General features: G+C 40.1%; 1 protein-coding gene across 1 annotated transcript in view; it reads right to left on the bottom strand.

The window, feature by feature from the left end:
* Positions 1-14,817, bottom strand: part of GALNT2 (polypeptide N-acetylgalactosaminyltransferase 2) — a gene marked incomplete in the record, with an annotated part of 519,141 nt that overhangs the window by 415,078 nt on the left and 89,246 nt on the right. Inside the window, 1 exon segment of the mRNA XM_053711154.1 lies at positions 7,104-7,202. Coding sequence (XP_053567129.1) covers positions 7,104-7,202 — 99 coding nt within the window.

The raw sequence follows: 14,817 nt of genomic DNA, 5'->3' as shown, positions 1-14,817 counted from the left end.
AAACCGCTATTTTATTACAAGGGGAACAAGGCGGATACCCTGCTTGCGAATAGAATTCGTAAGAAAGAAAGCTTATTCTGCATACACTCCTTGAGATATAAGAGTGAAACTACCACTTTACCCAGTCGAATAGGTGACCTGTTCGCCTCTTACTATGAAGCACTATACAACATCCAATCTTCAGAGGCGCCTAATTCTGTACCTAGTATTGATATACAGCAGACCCTCAAGATGCTTAAACTCCCTACCCTCACTGAGACACAACAGGACTCCCTTAGGGACCACATTACCAATAAAACAAACTCAGTCCAGGACAGCAGGCCACTGCACGCCAACCAAGGTCAAAGACCTCACGATATCCACAAGCATCCAGAGAAGGAAAGCAACAATATGGTGTTAAAAAATGGTTTATTAAGCACAAAAAATAGCAACGTTTCGGGAATAACTTCCCTTAATCATGCAATAAAAATACTGATACAAAGTATCCTTAAAGGGACACTGAACCCAATTTTTTTCTTTCGTGATTCAGACAGAGCATTCAATTTTAAGCAACTTTCTAATTTACTCCTATTATCAAATTTTCTTCCTTCTCTTGGTATCTTTATTTGAAATGCAAGAATGTAAGTTTAGATGCCGGCCCATTTTTGGTGAATAACCTGGGTTATTCTTGCTGATTGGTGGATAAATTCATCCACCAACAAAAAAAGTGCTGTCCAGAGGTCTGTAACAAAAAAGAAGCTTAAATGCCTTCTTTTTCAAATAAAGATAGCAAGTGAACGAAGAAAAATTGATAATAGGAGTAAATGAGAAAGTTGCTTAAAATTGCATGCTTTATCTAAATCACAGAAAAAATTTTTTGGGTTCAGTGTCCCTTTAAATACCCAACCACCACAAGGGGGCAGTCAAGGATATTTACAATATTAACTCTTTCAGAACCAACATTTTGGCATCATATCCCCATTGGATACTAAGTGACCTTACTCATTGAGCAGCATATTTTACAAAATAGGCTATTTCAGATATTTGATACATTTAAATCATCAGAAAATGTAGCAATGTATATTACAAGAAAATATTTTAGCAAATATATGTGTGTGCATTCATAAAAATACAGAAAGATCCCAATCCCTGTTCATGCCATCAGGTTCCATGGTACTTAATTCAAAATTCAAATATCCGGGGGGGCGTGTCCAGGTAGCACCGGGAGAGGACGCAAAATCAGAGCTCTCTAGCCTGTGATTCTACAAATCTCGAATTCTATAGAAACAAAACAGCTTTTGCAGAAAAATATTGTGCAGTCACTTAGAGGATTGCCCTCTGGTCACGAATCTATCAAGCTCTGGGACATTTATTCCGTTTATAATCTGATTCAGACTATTGAGGCCTTTAGGCCTAGGATCCCTAATATCCTCTCCCGGTGCGCCAAATATAACAACTAACTTCAGACAATTGAATATCTGGAATATACCGTATTTTTCGCTCCATAAGACGCACTTTTTTCCCCTTTAAAAGTAAGGGGAAATGTCTGTGCGTCTTATGGAGCGAATGTGACTGCCTTTGATAAAAAAAATGAAGTGAATGACACCGCACAGTGTTAGGATTTCAGAGTGAAAAACTAGTAATAGTTAAGGAGATCTTGATTGTTGTTCTGCAACTAGTTTACTATGTCCCTTGAATGTCTCTCAGTTGAGCAGGTTGCTTTAAGCTGACCGGAACTTGTACCGGTTACATTATACAAATGTGCTTGTTTGCTGGAGGCTTTATTGGTACACGCTTAAAAGTTTGACTTGTGCAAACATCCACAAGTCAAACTTTTAAGCGTGTACCAATAAAGAGTGGAATTTTTACTGGAATAACTCCCCGGTGTGTTAATTTTATGGTATGATGTTTGTATTTACTGCCCAACACCGGGTCGAGTAGGCGTGGCTACGGCACGAGCCGGGACATTAGGCATTGAACAGGAAGGACCGGGCAGCCCTGGACGGAAGTCTACCCTAAGGAGGAGAGTGGATACAGCGGACGAAGGGGTCTTTGAGACTACGTCTGTTCCTCTCTGTGGACCGGGGTAAGACAAGCTGTTTTATTGATTACGGAACTGCTCACAAATTTTGTGGCTGCCAAGGGTCTGTATCCCATATTGACAATATACAGAGAGAGACATGGGATTATATGTTAATTACATCGTTCCTGCAAGAGTTTTTCACAAGTCTAAAGGGACTGTAAAATTGATACATATGTGACTGCAGATTGTCCTGACTTGGAGATACTATACATGGGAAAATAATTGGTTTAAAGACACAGCATATGTAATTAAGGAAAAGGTTCAGAAAGGGTGTAATTAAATTTTGAAGACACAGTATGAGTGTCAGTCATTCTATTAAAAATGACTTCTTCACTAGTTACAGTACCGGTAGTTTCCTTCCTGTCCTGATAATTATATTGGCATCAATTGATGGTTGATCTGGCAGCAAGCAACCAGCACCCAGGTTCTTTATTCCACTGTTGACTGCTGTTCTACACCATTTGATTCAGATTATTTTTTCTTGTTTTTTTCCCTCTAAAAACTAGGTGCGTCTTATAGTCAGGTGCGTCTTATGGAGCGAAAAATACGGTAATAAAGCGCTTGACAGCTCATCAACTTTTCAAACCCCACAGACTAGGAGGATAACATAGAGAGGAGGGACATTCTCAAGCGCGCTTGTAATACCAATATAAAATGGAGGCGGAATTCATCGCTGCAATTGCCGCTCTGGAAAGCACCATGGACCTTCAATTTAACGATCTACGACATCATATCCTCCTTCTACGAAGCGGAGAGCTTGTACTACCTGATCATGAGGCCTCTCAATCATTCTCTTGCCCTGTACAGGTGGAAGACGGGAGCGACTTACCACTACCGAGCTTGGTTGAAATCTCTGACTCCCGACCTCGCATGGCGTCTGCTGCATATCATCAACAGGCTTTGGCGATTCACACTCAAAAGACTTCTCGGCTCTTATGGACAGACAGCTTGATGAGTGCTCCGAGACTCCCACAGTTCCACGGGTCTCTATGGCGAGGCGGCCGATCGTCGTAGGTCCTGAGACAAGATTTCTCACTACGGAGCGCACAACGCAGCACTTCTTGGGCGCCTTTCTTCACTCACAACAGAGGAAAGTCCACCTGAACACTGTCAAATACCGGGTGCTCCCCAAAAGTCACATATTGTGACATCTCACTGCCTGTTCTGTACAAGGGGACTTGGAAGAAAAGGGGAATGAGAAGCCCCACTAATTATAGCCTCCAGTCACCAATAGAAGGCATAGGCTGACATACTATAAAGACCCTGTTAGTAGACACTGGGGGCTTTGATGCTGCTGATGTCTACTATTTTTCCCACAATGTGATCATATGTTTCTCAATATGTTTAATGTCCTAACAACTGTACTAACCTGCATGTTAACCTGTTTTACATCTTTTGTGACTTGGTCTGTTTATTATATCTAACTGCTTTGCATACTCCTGGTTGTTTTAGTATAAGAGTTGCTAATGTTGTATGTTCACCCCCCAGACTATACCTAAACATATTTGGGCCTAACTTCTCTTTTAACCCTCTTGATACAAGCAAGATAGAAGGGTCCTATCCATAATATCTGCAAAGAATGGGCTACATTGTGTATTGGGCCTTTATGTTTATTACAGCTCATGAGGCCTGAGAATTCTCTCAATACATTAGTGCTGTAAAATATCTCAATGCCTAGATTAATCTTTGCAGCTCTTCTTCTTCTGTCCCCTACCACTATTTGACCTTATTGAACTGACCATCTCAAGTCCCCAAAACATTGCTATATTACTGCCATTTGGTATGGGATATAGCTTTTTGGATAAGGAAATGTCAAGTCTGAGCTCTCAAAATCTTTAGCTATCCTGCCGTGGCTTCCTACATATTATTGCTAAAAGTTTGGTAACACTGCTGTACAGAATATTGTTTCCACTAAAAGGCATAGCCTTGCTTATCCATGAATGTATATGCATATATATGTTACTATTAGCTGATTGTATTCTATATCCTATGTCTCTCACCTTAGTATATCAGAGGTCCAACCTATGCGTAAGCGTTGCAACTATATTGATTTCTACTTTTACCTATGACATACTGTGGAGCCCAGAAGTAGCCCCCATGTACTATATATTTAATTAATAGTCTCTTATACTTCTTTTATTCCCATTTATATTCACTATATTCATGAAGCAAATCATCTCCACCTCCCTTTCCCCTATCTATTTATTACAGTGGGCACTCCATCCATATCTTGCCATCTTTGGTGGTTCTAAATCACAAACCATTCCCCTCCAGTATTTTATAATAATGTTCAGTTCACCTCAGTAGTACTATATAGCCCCATACTTAATGCTATATATCATATTGATATGTCCCTATTTACACTCTAGACTATCTATATAAAGCCATACACTCCTGCAATCTTTCTTACCTTACAATGGTAGTATGTCCACCTCCCGTCTATACCCATTCTCTATACCTTCCTCCAGATGACATGTCCCCTACATTATTATAGACTAACATTCCTTCAGTAGTAAATCACTTTTAACATCTAGGTGCTACTTACTCCCAAGGGAAGCGGCTCTGTTTAACCTTTCCCCTACAGCCATATGGTTTACGCCGCACACTCGCTACTAATACATTATGTAACCTCCTCAGCTACTCTCCCATGCTCATAGGGACCTATTACCAATGGAACTGGTTGACAATCTCACCTGTAAGAAATACTCTACTTTCATAACCGTAAACCCTGGGTTATACATGCATATAGGTTTTACTGAGCACGCTCTTTAGCAACCAGGACACTCATATTCCATTCTAGAGAGTTTTCACTTTAAGCCTTAACACCCATAAGCTTTCACATTCTTCCCCATCTTAGCATATATACTCCAGGCAATAATTGAGAGTTTTACACACAGCAGATTTTCACACTCAGAATTCTGGAGAGCTGCTTTAATGTCTCGTATGCCTCCTTGCCCACCCTACTGGGTTTCTTAGAAACCCAGTGGGAATCCGACCACATCATATTGTATTGTAACAACAACATTGTGTCTCACAACACCAGGTCACGTCCCTCCTCTCTCTCCTTGTTTGTTTTGCCTCATGTTGGTTTGTTTTACTATGCTCTATTTAGAAGGTTTTTCAAATTGTGTACACCAACACTAACAAACTTAACATTTTGGGCAACTTTGATATGTTACATAGATATCTCTTAAGACTCCGCCCCTCCTTATAATTCCCCCCCCTTATACCGAGCGGCTCTTGCCCGCTGAAATTCCCCCCTATATACTCTGGCCCAAGAGAGGCCAGACTAAAGCCAACCCCCTACACCATACCGTTACTAGTTTATAGAGTATCTTTTACATCAGAGTAGGGATCATTAGATATATATTATAAAAAATGAGGTTTTCTCGTTATGTGCTCCAGACACTCTTGTTTACCATAAATTACTTTGCACTCTATGTTCATAGTTTCAGGACTAGTGTTCTAACTCATGTAAGCTGCCACTTTCTGTCTATTGAGCCTGATGGATCATATAATAACGGTCTTCATTTATCTACACATGGCACTGCTTTTGTTTGAATATAATGACATTGATAATTGCTATGCTGGTACTTTAATGCGTTAGTTTCAATTTAATTTAATTATGAGAATTGTATAACTATCCTTCCTGTTTATGATCTGTGCCTGGACACACTCTCTGTTTTGTGATTATTTTCCATCACCTCAATAAAAAATTATTTTCAAAAAAAAATATCCTAAAACACTCCCTTTGTTTTAACAGGAAATCTCTATCCCCTCCTCTTCTTGGTCTAGGGACATATTCAATAATTTGATACAATAGCTGGTTAACAGCATGGACCATTTTGGAAAAATGGTATAATACAGGTGCAAGTTTATTATTTGTTCTAACCGTACTTTTATGTTCAATCTCTGATAGACCGCGTAGTCTCACCCACATAGCCACGCCCACAAGGGCATTTAATCAAATAAACAACATATTGGGTATTACAAGTATAGAACCCCTTTATCAAATATTTTTTGCCAGATTAGGATGAGAAAAAGTTGACCCTTTAATCATGTTCCCACAGCAGGAACAGTCAAGGCATGGGAAACACCCATTGCTCTTACTGGTCAAATACCTTTGTTTTTCCAAAGCAGTAACGGAGCCAATATCAGCCCTAATTAATTTTTGATGAATATTAGCACCTCTTTTTAAGGCCGACATAGGAACATCTATGAACTCAGGTATATCAGGGTTACATTTAGCCAAAATGCTCCAGTGTTTTTTAATGATATTATGTATCAAATAACTTTGAGAGTTGTATTCAGAGACAAAGACCATCCGCTGACTTTTTCGGTTTTTAGTAGGGCCTTTCTTAGGAACCAATAGGCTCTCTCTAGAGATATTAGAGACCATATTCATTTCCTTTTCAATCAAAGTCTGCGGATAACCTCTCTCAATGAAACAATCCCTCATTTCCCTAAATCTTAGATCAAACAACTTCTCATCAGTAACAATTCTACGAACCCTTAATAATTGACTCTTAGGTAAAGCTTTTAAAAGGGCTAAGGGGTGAGCGCTATCAAAATGAAGAATAGGGACCTAGGATTCTACTCTGCCCCTTTTCCACTTACAAATGGCACAAGGCAGGGTTGCCCCTGTCCCCCCTACTGTATAGACCTATTTTTTGCTATTCATATAATAGTGCGTAATAATAGAGTAAGTTCCTTGTCTAATTAAGCAGGGATTTTTCACTCTGCCTAGAGCTTCCAAACTGTACATACCTCTCCATTTGTTTGGTGTTTTTTTAACGTCTTACAGTGTTCTCTGGAATTTTTTACAGTTTTACTATTTCACAACATCAATAAATATTTTATTATCGATATTATCTTTTGTTGAATTCTACTTTATTAGCGCTGTTAGTGTTTGATATATTTTTGTTTGGTGTTTCTTATATAACAGCAGCTTAGTAATGCAATCTAATTATCACATATATTTACATATTTTATAAGTGGCGCTCTCACATATCCACACAATTTAAAATTAATTTTCACCAACCTGATAACTGTGCGAAGTAATGCAGACCTCGCCTCATTATGAAATGTTATGATGACACTGGTTGCTGGTAAGTCAACTCTCCACTGTTTTCTACGACACCTTTGTGGACAGAGGGGGGAAAAGCAAATTTATTGACAGATTCAAAAGAATTATGCAGAAAGTGAAGAAAACATCTGCACATTCAAACACTGTATTCGCTAAATTGATTAGACAAACTTAAAGCAAAAGGAAATAAGCCCACCTCAAAGCAACTTTTATGAAATTTTGCACATTAATAGATTTTATTCTCTGCTACATGTTTTTTGGTAAAAGAACATAGTAGTTGTTGATATATAAAAAACATAATTTATGTAAGAACTTCATTTCTTTCATATTGGTAAGAGTCCATGAGCTAGTGACATATGGGATATAAAATCCTACCAGGAGGGGCAGAATTTCCCAAACCTCAAAATGCCTATAAATACACCCCTCACCACACCCACAATTCAGTTTAATGAATAGTCTAGTAGTGGGGTGATAAAATAAGGAATAAAAAAAGCATACAAAAAGAGGAACTGGAAATAAAATTGTGCTATTATACAAAAATCATAACCACCAAATAAGGGTGGGTCTCATGGACTCACTTGCCAATATGAAATTAATTTATCAGGTAAGCGCTTACATAAATGATGTTTTCTTTCATGTAATTGGCAAGAGTCCATGAGCTAGTGATGTATGGGATAGAAATTCCCAAGATGTGGAAGACCACAGAAGAGTCACTAGAAAGGGAGGGATAACATAAAAACAGCTATTTCCGCTGAAAAAATTAAATCCACAAAAAAATAAGTTTCTCTCATAAATTTCACATAAATTTCAGGACAAAAACTTAAATCATAAGCAGAAGAATCAAACTGAGACAGCTGCCTGAAGAACTTTTCTACCAAAGACTGCTTCAGAAGCAGCAAATAAATTAAAATCGTAACATTTAGTAAATGTATGAAAAGAAGACCAAGTTGCTGCTTTGCAAATCTGATCAACCGAAGATTCATTCTTAAAAGCCCAATAAGTGGCGACTGATCTAGTAGAATGAGCTGTAATTCTCTGAGGCAGAGACTGTCCCGCCTCCAAATAAGCCTTGTGAATCAAAAGTTTTAGCCAAGATGCCAAAGAAATGACAGAGGCTGACCTTTCCTAGAACCAGAAAAGACAACAAATAGACTAGAAGTCTTCCTGAAATCCTTAGTAGCCTCAACATAGTATTTCAAAGCCCTTACCACATCCAAAGAATGTAAAGTTCTTTCAAGAGTATTCTTAGGATTACGACACAAGGAAGGAACAACAATTTCTCTACAAATGTTGTTAGAATTCACAATCTAAGGAAGAAATTTAAACAAAGTCTGCAAAACAGCCTTATCTTGATGGAAAATCAGAAAAGGACACTCAAAGAGAGAGCAGACAATTCAAAAACTCTTCTAGCTGAAGAGTTAGCCAAAAGAAACAACACTTTCCAAGAAAGTAGTTTAATATCCAAAGAATGCATAGGCTCAAAATGAGGAGTCTGCAAAGCCTTCAAAACCAAATTAAGACTCTAAGGAGGAGAGATTGATTTAACAGAATTGATACGAACCAAAGCCTGAACAAAACAGTGAATATCAGGAAGTTTAGCAATCTTTCTATGAAATAAAACAGAAAGAGCAGAGATTTGTCCCTTCAAGGTACTTGCAGACAAAACTTTATCCAAACCATCCTAAAGAAACTGTAAAATTTTAGGAATCCTAAAAGAATGCCAAGAAAATTTATGAGAAAAACACCATGAAATATAGGTTTTCCAAACCCGATAATACATCTTCCTTGAAACAGACTTACGAGCCTGTAGCATAGTATTAATCACTGAGTCAGAGAAACCTCTATGACTAAGCGTTCAATTTCCATACCTTCAAATTTAGGGATTTGAGATCCTGATGGAAAAACGGCCCTAGAGAGACAGAAGGTCTGGTCTTAAAGGAAGTGGCCAAGGTTGGCAACTGGACATCCGGACAAGATCCGCATACCAAAACTTGCGAGGCTATGTTGGTGCTATCAGAAACACATGCGATTGTTCCAATATGATCTTGGAGATCACCCTTGGGAGAAGAACTAGGGGAGGAAAAATGTAAGCAGGTTGGTAAAACCAAGGTACTGCTAACGCATCCACCATCTCTGCATGAGGATCCTGGACCTGGGAAGGTACCTGGGAAGCTTCTTTTTTAGATGGGAAGTCATTAGATCTATTTTGGGGAGACCCCACATCTGTACAATCTGACAAAATACATCTGGATGGAGAGACCACTTGCCTGGATGTTAAGATTGACGACTGAGATAATCCGCTTCCCAATTGTCTACACCTGGGATATGTATCGCAGAAATTAGACAGGAGTTTAATTCCGCCCCAAGAAAGTATCCAAGATACTTCTTTCATCGCTAAAGGACTGCGAGTCCCCCCCTTGATGATTGACACAGTTGTGATATTGTCTGTCTGAAAATGAATTTATGATTCTTTCTTTAATAGAGGCCAAGCCTGAAGAGGCCAAGCCTGAAGAGCCCTGAAAATAGCACGGAGTTCTAAAATATTGATTGGTAACCTCGCCTCTTGAGGATTCCAAACTCCTTGTACTGTCAGAGACCCCCAGACAGCTCCCCATCCTGTGAGACTTGCATCTGTTGAAATCACAGTCCAGGAAGGACGAACAAGAGAGGCCCCTTGAAGAATCGATGATGGTCCAACCACCAGGTTGAATGTTGAGATTTAAGTATATCAACTGTGATATCCAAGTATAATCTCTGCACCATTGATTCAGCATGCAAAGATGCAGAGGTCTCATATGAAAGTGAGCAAAGGGGATCGCGTTCCGATGCTGCAGTCATGAGACCTAAAACTTCCATGCACATAGCCACTGAAGGGAATAATCGAGACTGAAGGTTTCAACAGGCAGAAACCAATTTCATTTGTCTCTTGTCTGATAAAGACAGAGTCATTAACACTGATTCTATCTGGAAACTTAAAAAGGTGACCCTTGTCTGAGGAATCAAGGAACTCTTTGGAAAATTTATCCTCCAACCATGTCTTTGAAGAAACACCACAAGTTGATCTGTGCAATATTCTGCTAAATGAGAAGATTGAGCCAGTACCAAGATATCGTCCAAATAAGGAAACATCGCAATACCCTGCTCTCTGATTACAGATAGAAGGGCACCGAGAACCTTCGAAAAGATTCTTGGTGCTGTTACTAGGCCAAATGGAAGAGCAACAAATTGGTAATGCTTGTCTAGAAAAGAGAATCTCAGAAACCGATAGAGGTCTGGATTAATCGGAATGTGAAGATACAAATCCTGTAACTCTATTGAGGACATTTAATGACCTTGCTGAACAAAAGGCAGAACAGTCCTTATAGTCACCATCTTGAAAGTTGGGACCCTTACAAATTTATTCAAAACCTTCAGATCCAGAACAGGTCTAAAAGAATTTTCCTTCTTAGGGACAATGAATAGATTTGAATAAAAGCCCAGATCCTGTTCCAGAATTGGAACTAGTACAATTACTCCTGAAAGCTCTAGATCTGAAACATACTTCAGAAAAGCCTGAGCTTTCACAGGATTTGTTGGAACGTGAGAAAAAAAAAAAAAAAACTTCACAGGAGGTCTTATTCCAAAACCTATTTGATACCCTTGAGAGACAATCTTCTGAATCAAATGATTCTGAATGAAACCTGCCCAAACGTCTTGAAATAATTTCAATCTGCCCCCTACCAGCAGAAATGGATTGAGGGCCGCACCTTCATGCAGTCTTGGGGGCTGGCTTTGGTTTCTTATAAGGCTTGGATTTATTCCAACTCGAGGATGGCTTCCAATTGGAGCCAGAGTCTTTAGGGGAAGGAGTGGTTTTCGAATGAAAGGAACAAAACCGAGAAGCTTTAGATTTGCCCTTAGACCTTTTATCTTGAGGCAAAAAAAAAAAAAAAAATCCCTTCACCCCAGTAATAGTGGAAATAATGGAATCCAACTGGGAACCAAACAGATTATTACCCTGGAATGAAAGAGATAGTAACCTAGATTTAGATACCATGTCAGCATTCCATGATTTGAGCCATAAAGCTCTTCTAGCTAAAATAGCCAAAGACATAGATTTAACATTAATGTTGAAGATATCAAAAATAGCATCACAGATAAAATGATTAGCATGTTGAAGCAAACGAACAATGCTATGCAAATCAGAGTCTTTTTCCCGTTGTGCTAAGCTATCCAACCAAAAAGTGGATGCAGCCGCAACATCAACCATAGAAATGGCAGGTCTGAGAATATAGCCAGAATGCAAATAAGCTTTCCTTAGATAAGATTCAATCTTCCTATCTAAAGGATCCTTAAAAGAGGTACTATCTTCCATAGGAATAGTAGTACGTTTAGCAAGAGTAGAAATAGCCCCATCAACCTTAGGGACTTTTCCCCAAAACTCTAATTTAGCCACTGGTAAAGGGTACAAGTTTTTAAACCTTGAAGAAGGAACAAAAGAAGTACCAGGCTTAGACCATTCCTTAGCAATCACATCAGAAATAGCATCAGGAACAGGAAAAACCTCAGGAGTAGTCACAGGAGGTTTATAGACAGAATTTAAACTTTTACTGGATTTAATATCAAGAGGACCAGACTCCTCAATATCCAAAGTTATCAACACTTCTTTAAACAAAGAACAAATATACTCAATCTTAAAAAACATAATTTATGCTTACCTGATAAATTCCTTTCTTCTGTAGTGTGATCAGTCCACGGGTCATCATTACTTCTGGGATATTACTCCTCCCCAACAGGAAGTGCAAGAGGATTCACCCAGCAGAGCTGCATATAGCTCCTCCCCTCTACGTCACTCCCAGTCATTCGACCAAGGACCAACGAGAAAGGAAAAGCCAAGGGTGAAGTGGTGACTGGAGTATAAATTAAAAAATATTTACCTGCCTTAAAAACAGGGCGGGCCGTGGACTGATCACACTACAGAAGAAAGGAATTTATCAGGTAAGCATAAATTATGTTTTCTTCTGTTAAGTGTGATCAGTCCACGGGTCATCATTACTTCTGGGATACCAATACCAAAGCAAAAGTACACGGATGACGGGAGGGATAGGCAGGCTCTTTATACAGAAGGAACCACTGCCTGAAGAACCTTTCTCCCAAAAATAGCCTCCGATGAAGCAAAAGTGTCAAATTTGTAAAATTTGGAAAAAGTATGAAGCGAAGACCAAGTTGCAGCCTTGCAAATCTGTTCAACAGAGGCCTCATTCTTGAAGGCCCAAGTGGAAGCCACAGCTCTAGTAGAATGAGCTGTAATTCTTTCAGGAGGCTGCTGTCCAGCAGTCTCATAAGCTAAACGAATTATGCTACGAAGCCAAAAAGAAAGAGAGGTAGCGGAAGCTTTTTGACCTCTCCTCTGCCCAGAGTAAATGACAAACAGAGAAGACGTTTGTCGAAATTCCTTAGTTGCCTGTAAGTAAAATTTTAGAGCACGGACTACATCCAGGTTGTGCAGTAGACGTTCCTTCTTTGAAGAAGGATTTGGGCATAAAGAAGGAACAACAATCTCTTGATTGATATTCCTGTTAGTAACTACCTTAGGTAAGAACCCAGGTTTAGTACGCAGGACTACCTTATCCGAATGAAAAATCAAATAAGGAGAATCACAATGTAAGGCTGATAATTCAGAGACTCTTCGAGCCGAGGAAATAGCCATTAAAAATAGAACTTTCCAAGATAAAAACTTTATATCAATGGAATGAAGGGGTTCAAACGGAACGCCCTGTAAAACATTAAGAACAAGGTTTAAACTCCATGGTGGAGCAACAGTTTTAAACACAGGCTTAATCCTGGCCAAAGCCTGACAAAAAGCCTGGACGTCAGGAACTTCTGACAGACGTTTGTGTAACAGAATGGACAGAGCTGAGATCTGTCCCTTTAATGAACTAGCAGATAAACCCTTTTCTAAACCTTCTTGTAGAAAAGACAATATCCTAGGAATCCTAACCTTACTCCAAGAGTAACCTTTGGATTCACACCAATATAGGTATTTACGCCATATCTTATGGTAAATCTTTCTGGTAACAGGTTTCCTAGCCTGTATTAAGGTATCAATAACTGACTCAGAAAACCCACGTCTTGATAAAATCAAGCGTTCAATTTCCAAGCAGTCAGCTTCAGAGAAGTTAGATTTTGATGTTTGAAGGGACCCTGTATCAGAAGGTCCTGTTTCAGAGGTAGAGACCAAGGTGGACAGGATGACATGTCCACCAGGTCTGCATACCAAGTCCTGCGTGGCCACGCAGGTGCTATTAGAATCACTGATGCTCTCTCGTTTGATTCTGGCAATCAATCGAGGAAGCAACGGGAAGGGTGGAAACACGTAAGCCATCCTGAAGTCCCAAGGTGCTGTCAGAGCATCTATCAGGACTGCTCCTGGATCCCTGGATCTGGACCCGTAACGAGGAAGCTTGGCGTTCTGTCGAGACGCCATGAGATCTATCTCTGGTTTGCCCCAACGTCGAAGTATTTGGGCAAAGACCTCCGGATGAAGTTCCCACTCCCCCGGATGAAAAGTCTGACGACTTAAGAAATCCGCCTCCCAGTTCTCCACTCCCGGGATGTGGATTGCTGACAGGTGGCAAGAGTGAGACTCTGCCCAGCGAATTATCTTTGATACTTCCATCATAGCTAGGGAGCTTCTTGTCCCTCCCTGATGGTTGATGTAAGCTACAGTCGTGATGTTGTCCGACTGAAACCTGATGAACCCCCGAGTTGTCAACTGGGGCCAAGCCAGGAGGGCATTGAGAACTGCTCTCAATTCCAGAATGTTTATTGGCAGGAGACTCTCCTCCTGACTCCATTGTCCCTGAGCCTTCAGAGAATTCCAGACGGCACCCCAACCTAGAAGGCTGGCGTCTGTTGTTACAATTGTCCAGTCTGGTCTGTTGAATGGCATCCCCCTGGACAGATGTGGCCGAGAAAGCCACCATAGAAGAGAATTTCTGGTCTCTTGATCCAGATTCAGAGAAGGGGATAAGTCTGAGTAATCCCCATTCCACTGACTTAGCATGCACAGTTGCAGTGGTCTGAGGTGTAAGCGTGCAAAGGGTACTATGTCCATTGCCGCTACCATTAAGCCGATTACCTCCATGCATTGAGCCACTGACGGGTGTTGAATGGAATGAAGGGTGCGGCAAGCACTTTGAAGTCTTGTTAGCCTGTCCTCTGTCAGGTAAATCTTCATTTCTACAGAATCTATAAGAGTCCCCAGGAAGGGAACTCTTGTGAGTGGAACGAGTGAACTTTTCTTTTCGTTCACCTTCCATCCATGTGACCTTAGAAATGCCAGCACTAACTCTGTATGAGACTTGGCAGTTTGAAAGCTTGAAGCTTGTATCAGAATGTCGTCTAGGTATGGAGCTACCGAGATTCCCCGCGGTCTTAGTACCGCCAGAAGAGCACCCAGAACCTTTGTGAAGATTCTTGGAGCTGTAGCCAATCCGAATGGAAGAGCCACAAACTGGTAATGCCTGTCTAGGAAGGCAAACCTTAGGTACCGATAATGATCTTTGTGAATCGGTATGTGAAGGTAAGCATCTTTTAAATCTACAGTGGTCATGTACTGACCCTCTTGGATCATAGGTAAAATTGTCCGAATAGTCTCCATCTTGAACGATGGAACTCTTAGGAATTT

The sequence above is a fragment of the Bombina bombina genome, chromosome 4 (assembly GCF_027579735.1).
Source record: "Bombina bombina isolate aBomBom1 chromosome 4, aBomBom1.pri, whole genome shotgun sequence".
Taxonomy (NCBI): domain Eukaryota; kingdom Metazoa; phylum Chordata; class Amphibia; order Anura; family Bombinatoridae; genus Bombina; species Bombina bombina.
This window is presented reverse-complemented; position numbering and strand designations above follow the sequence as displayed.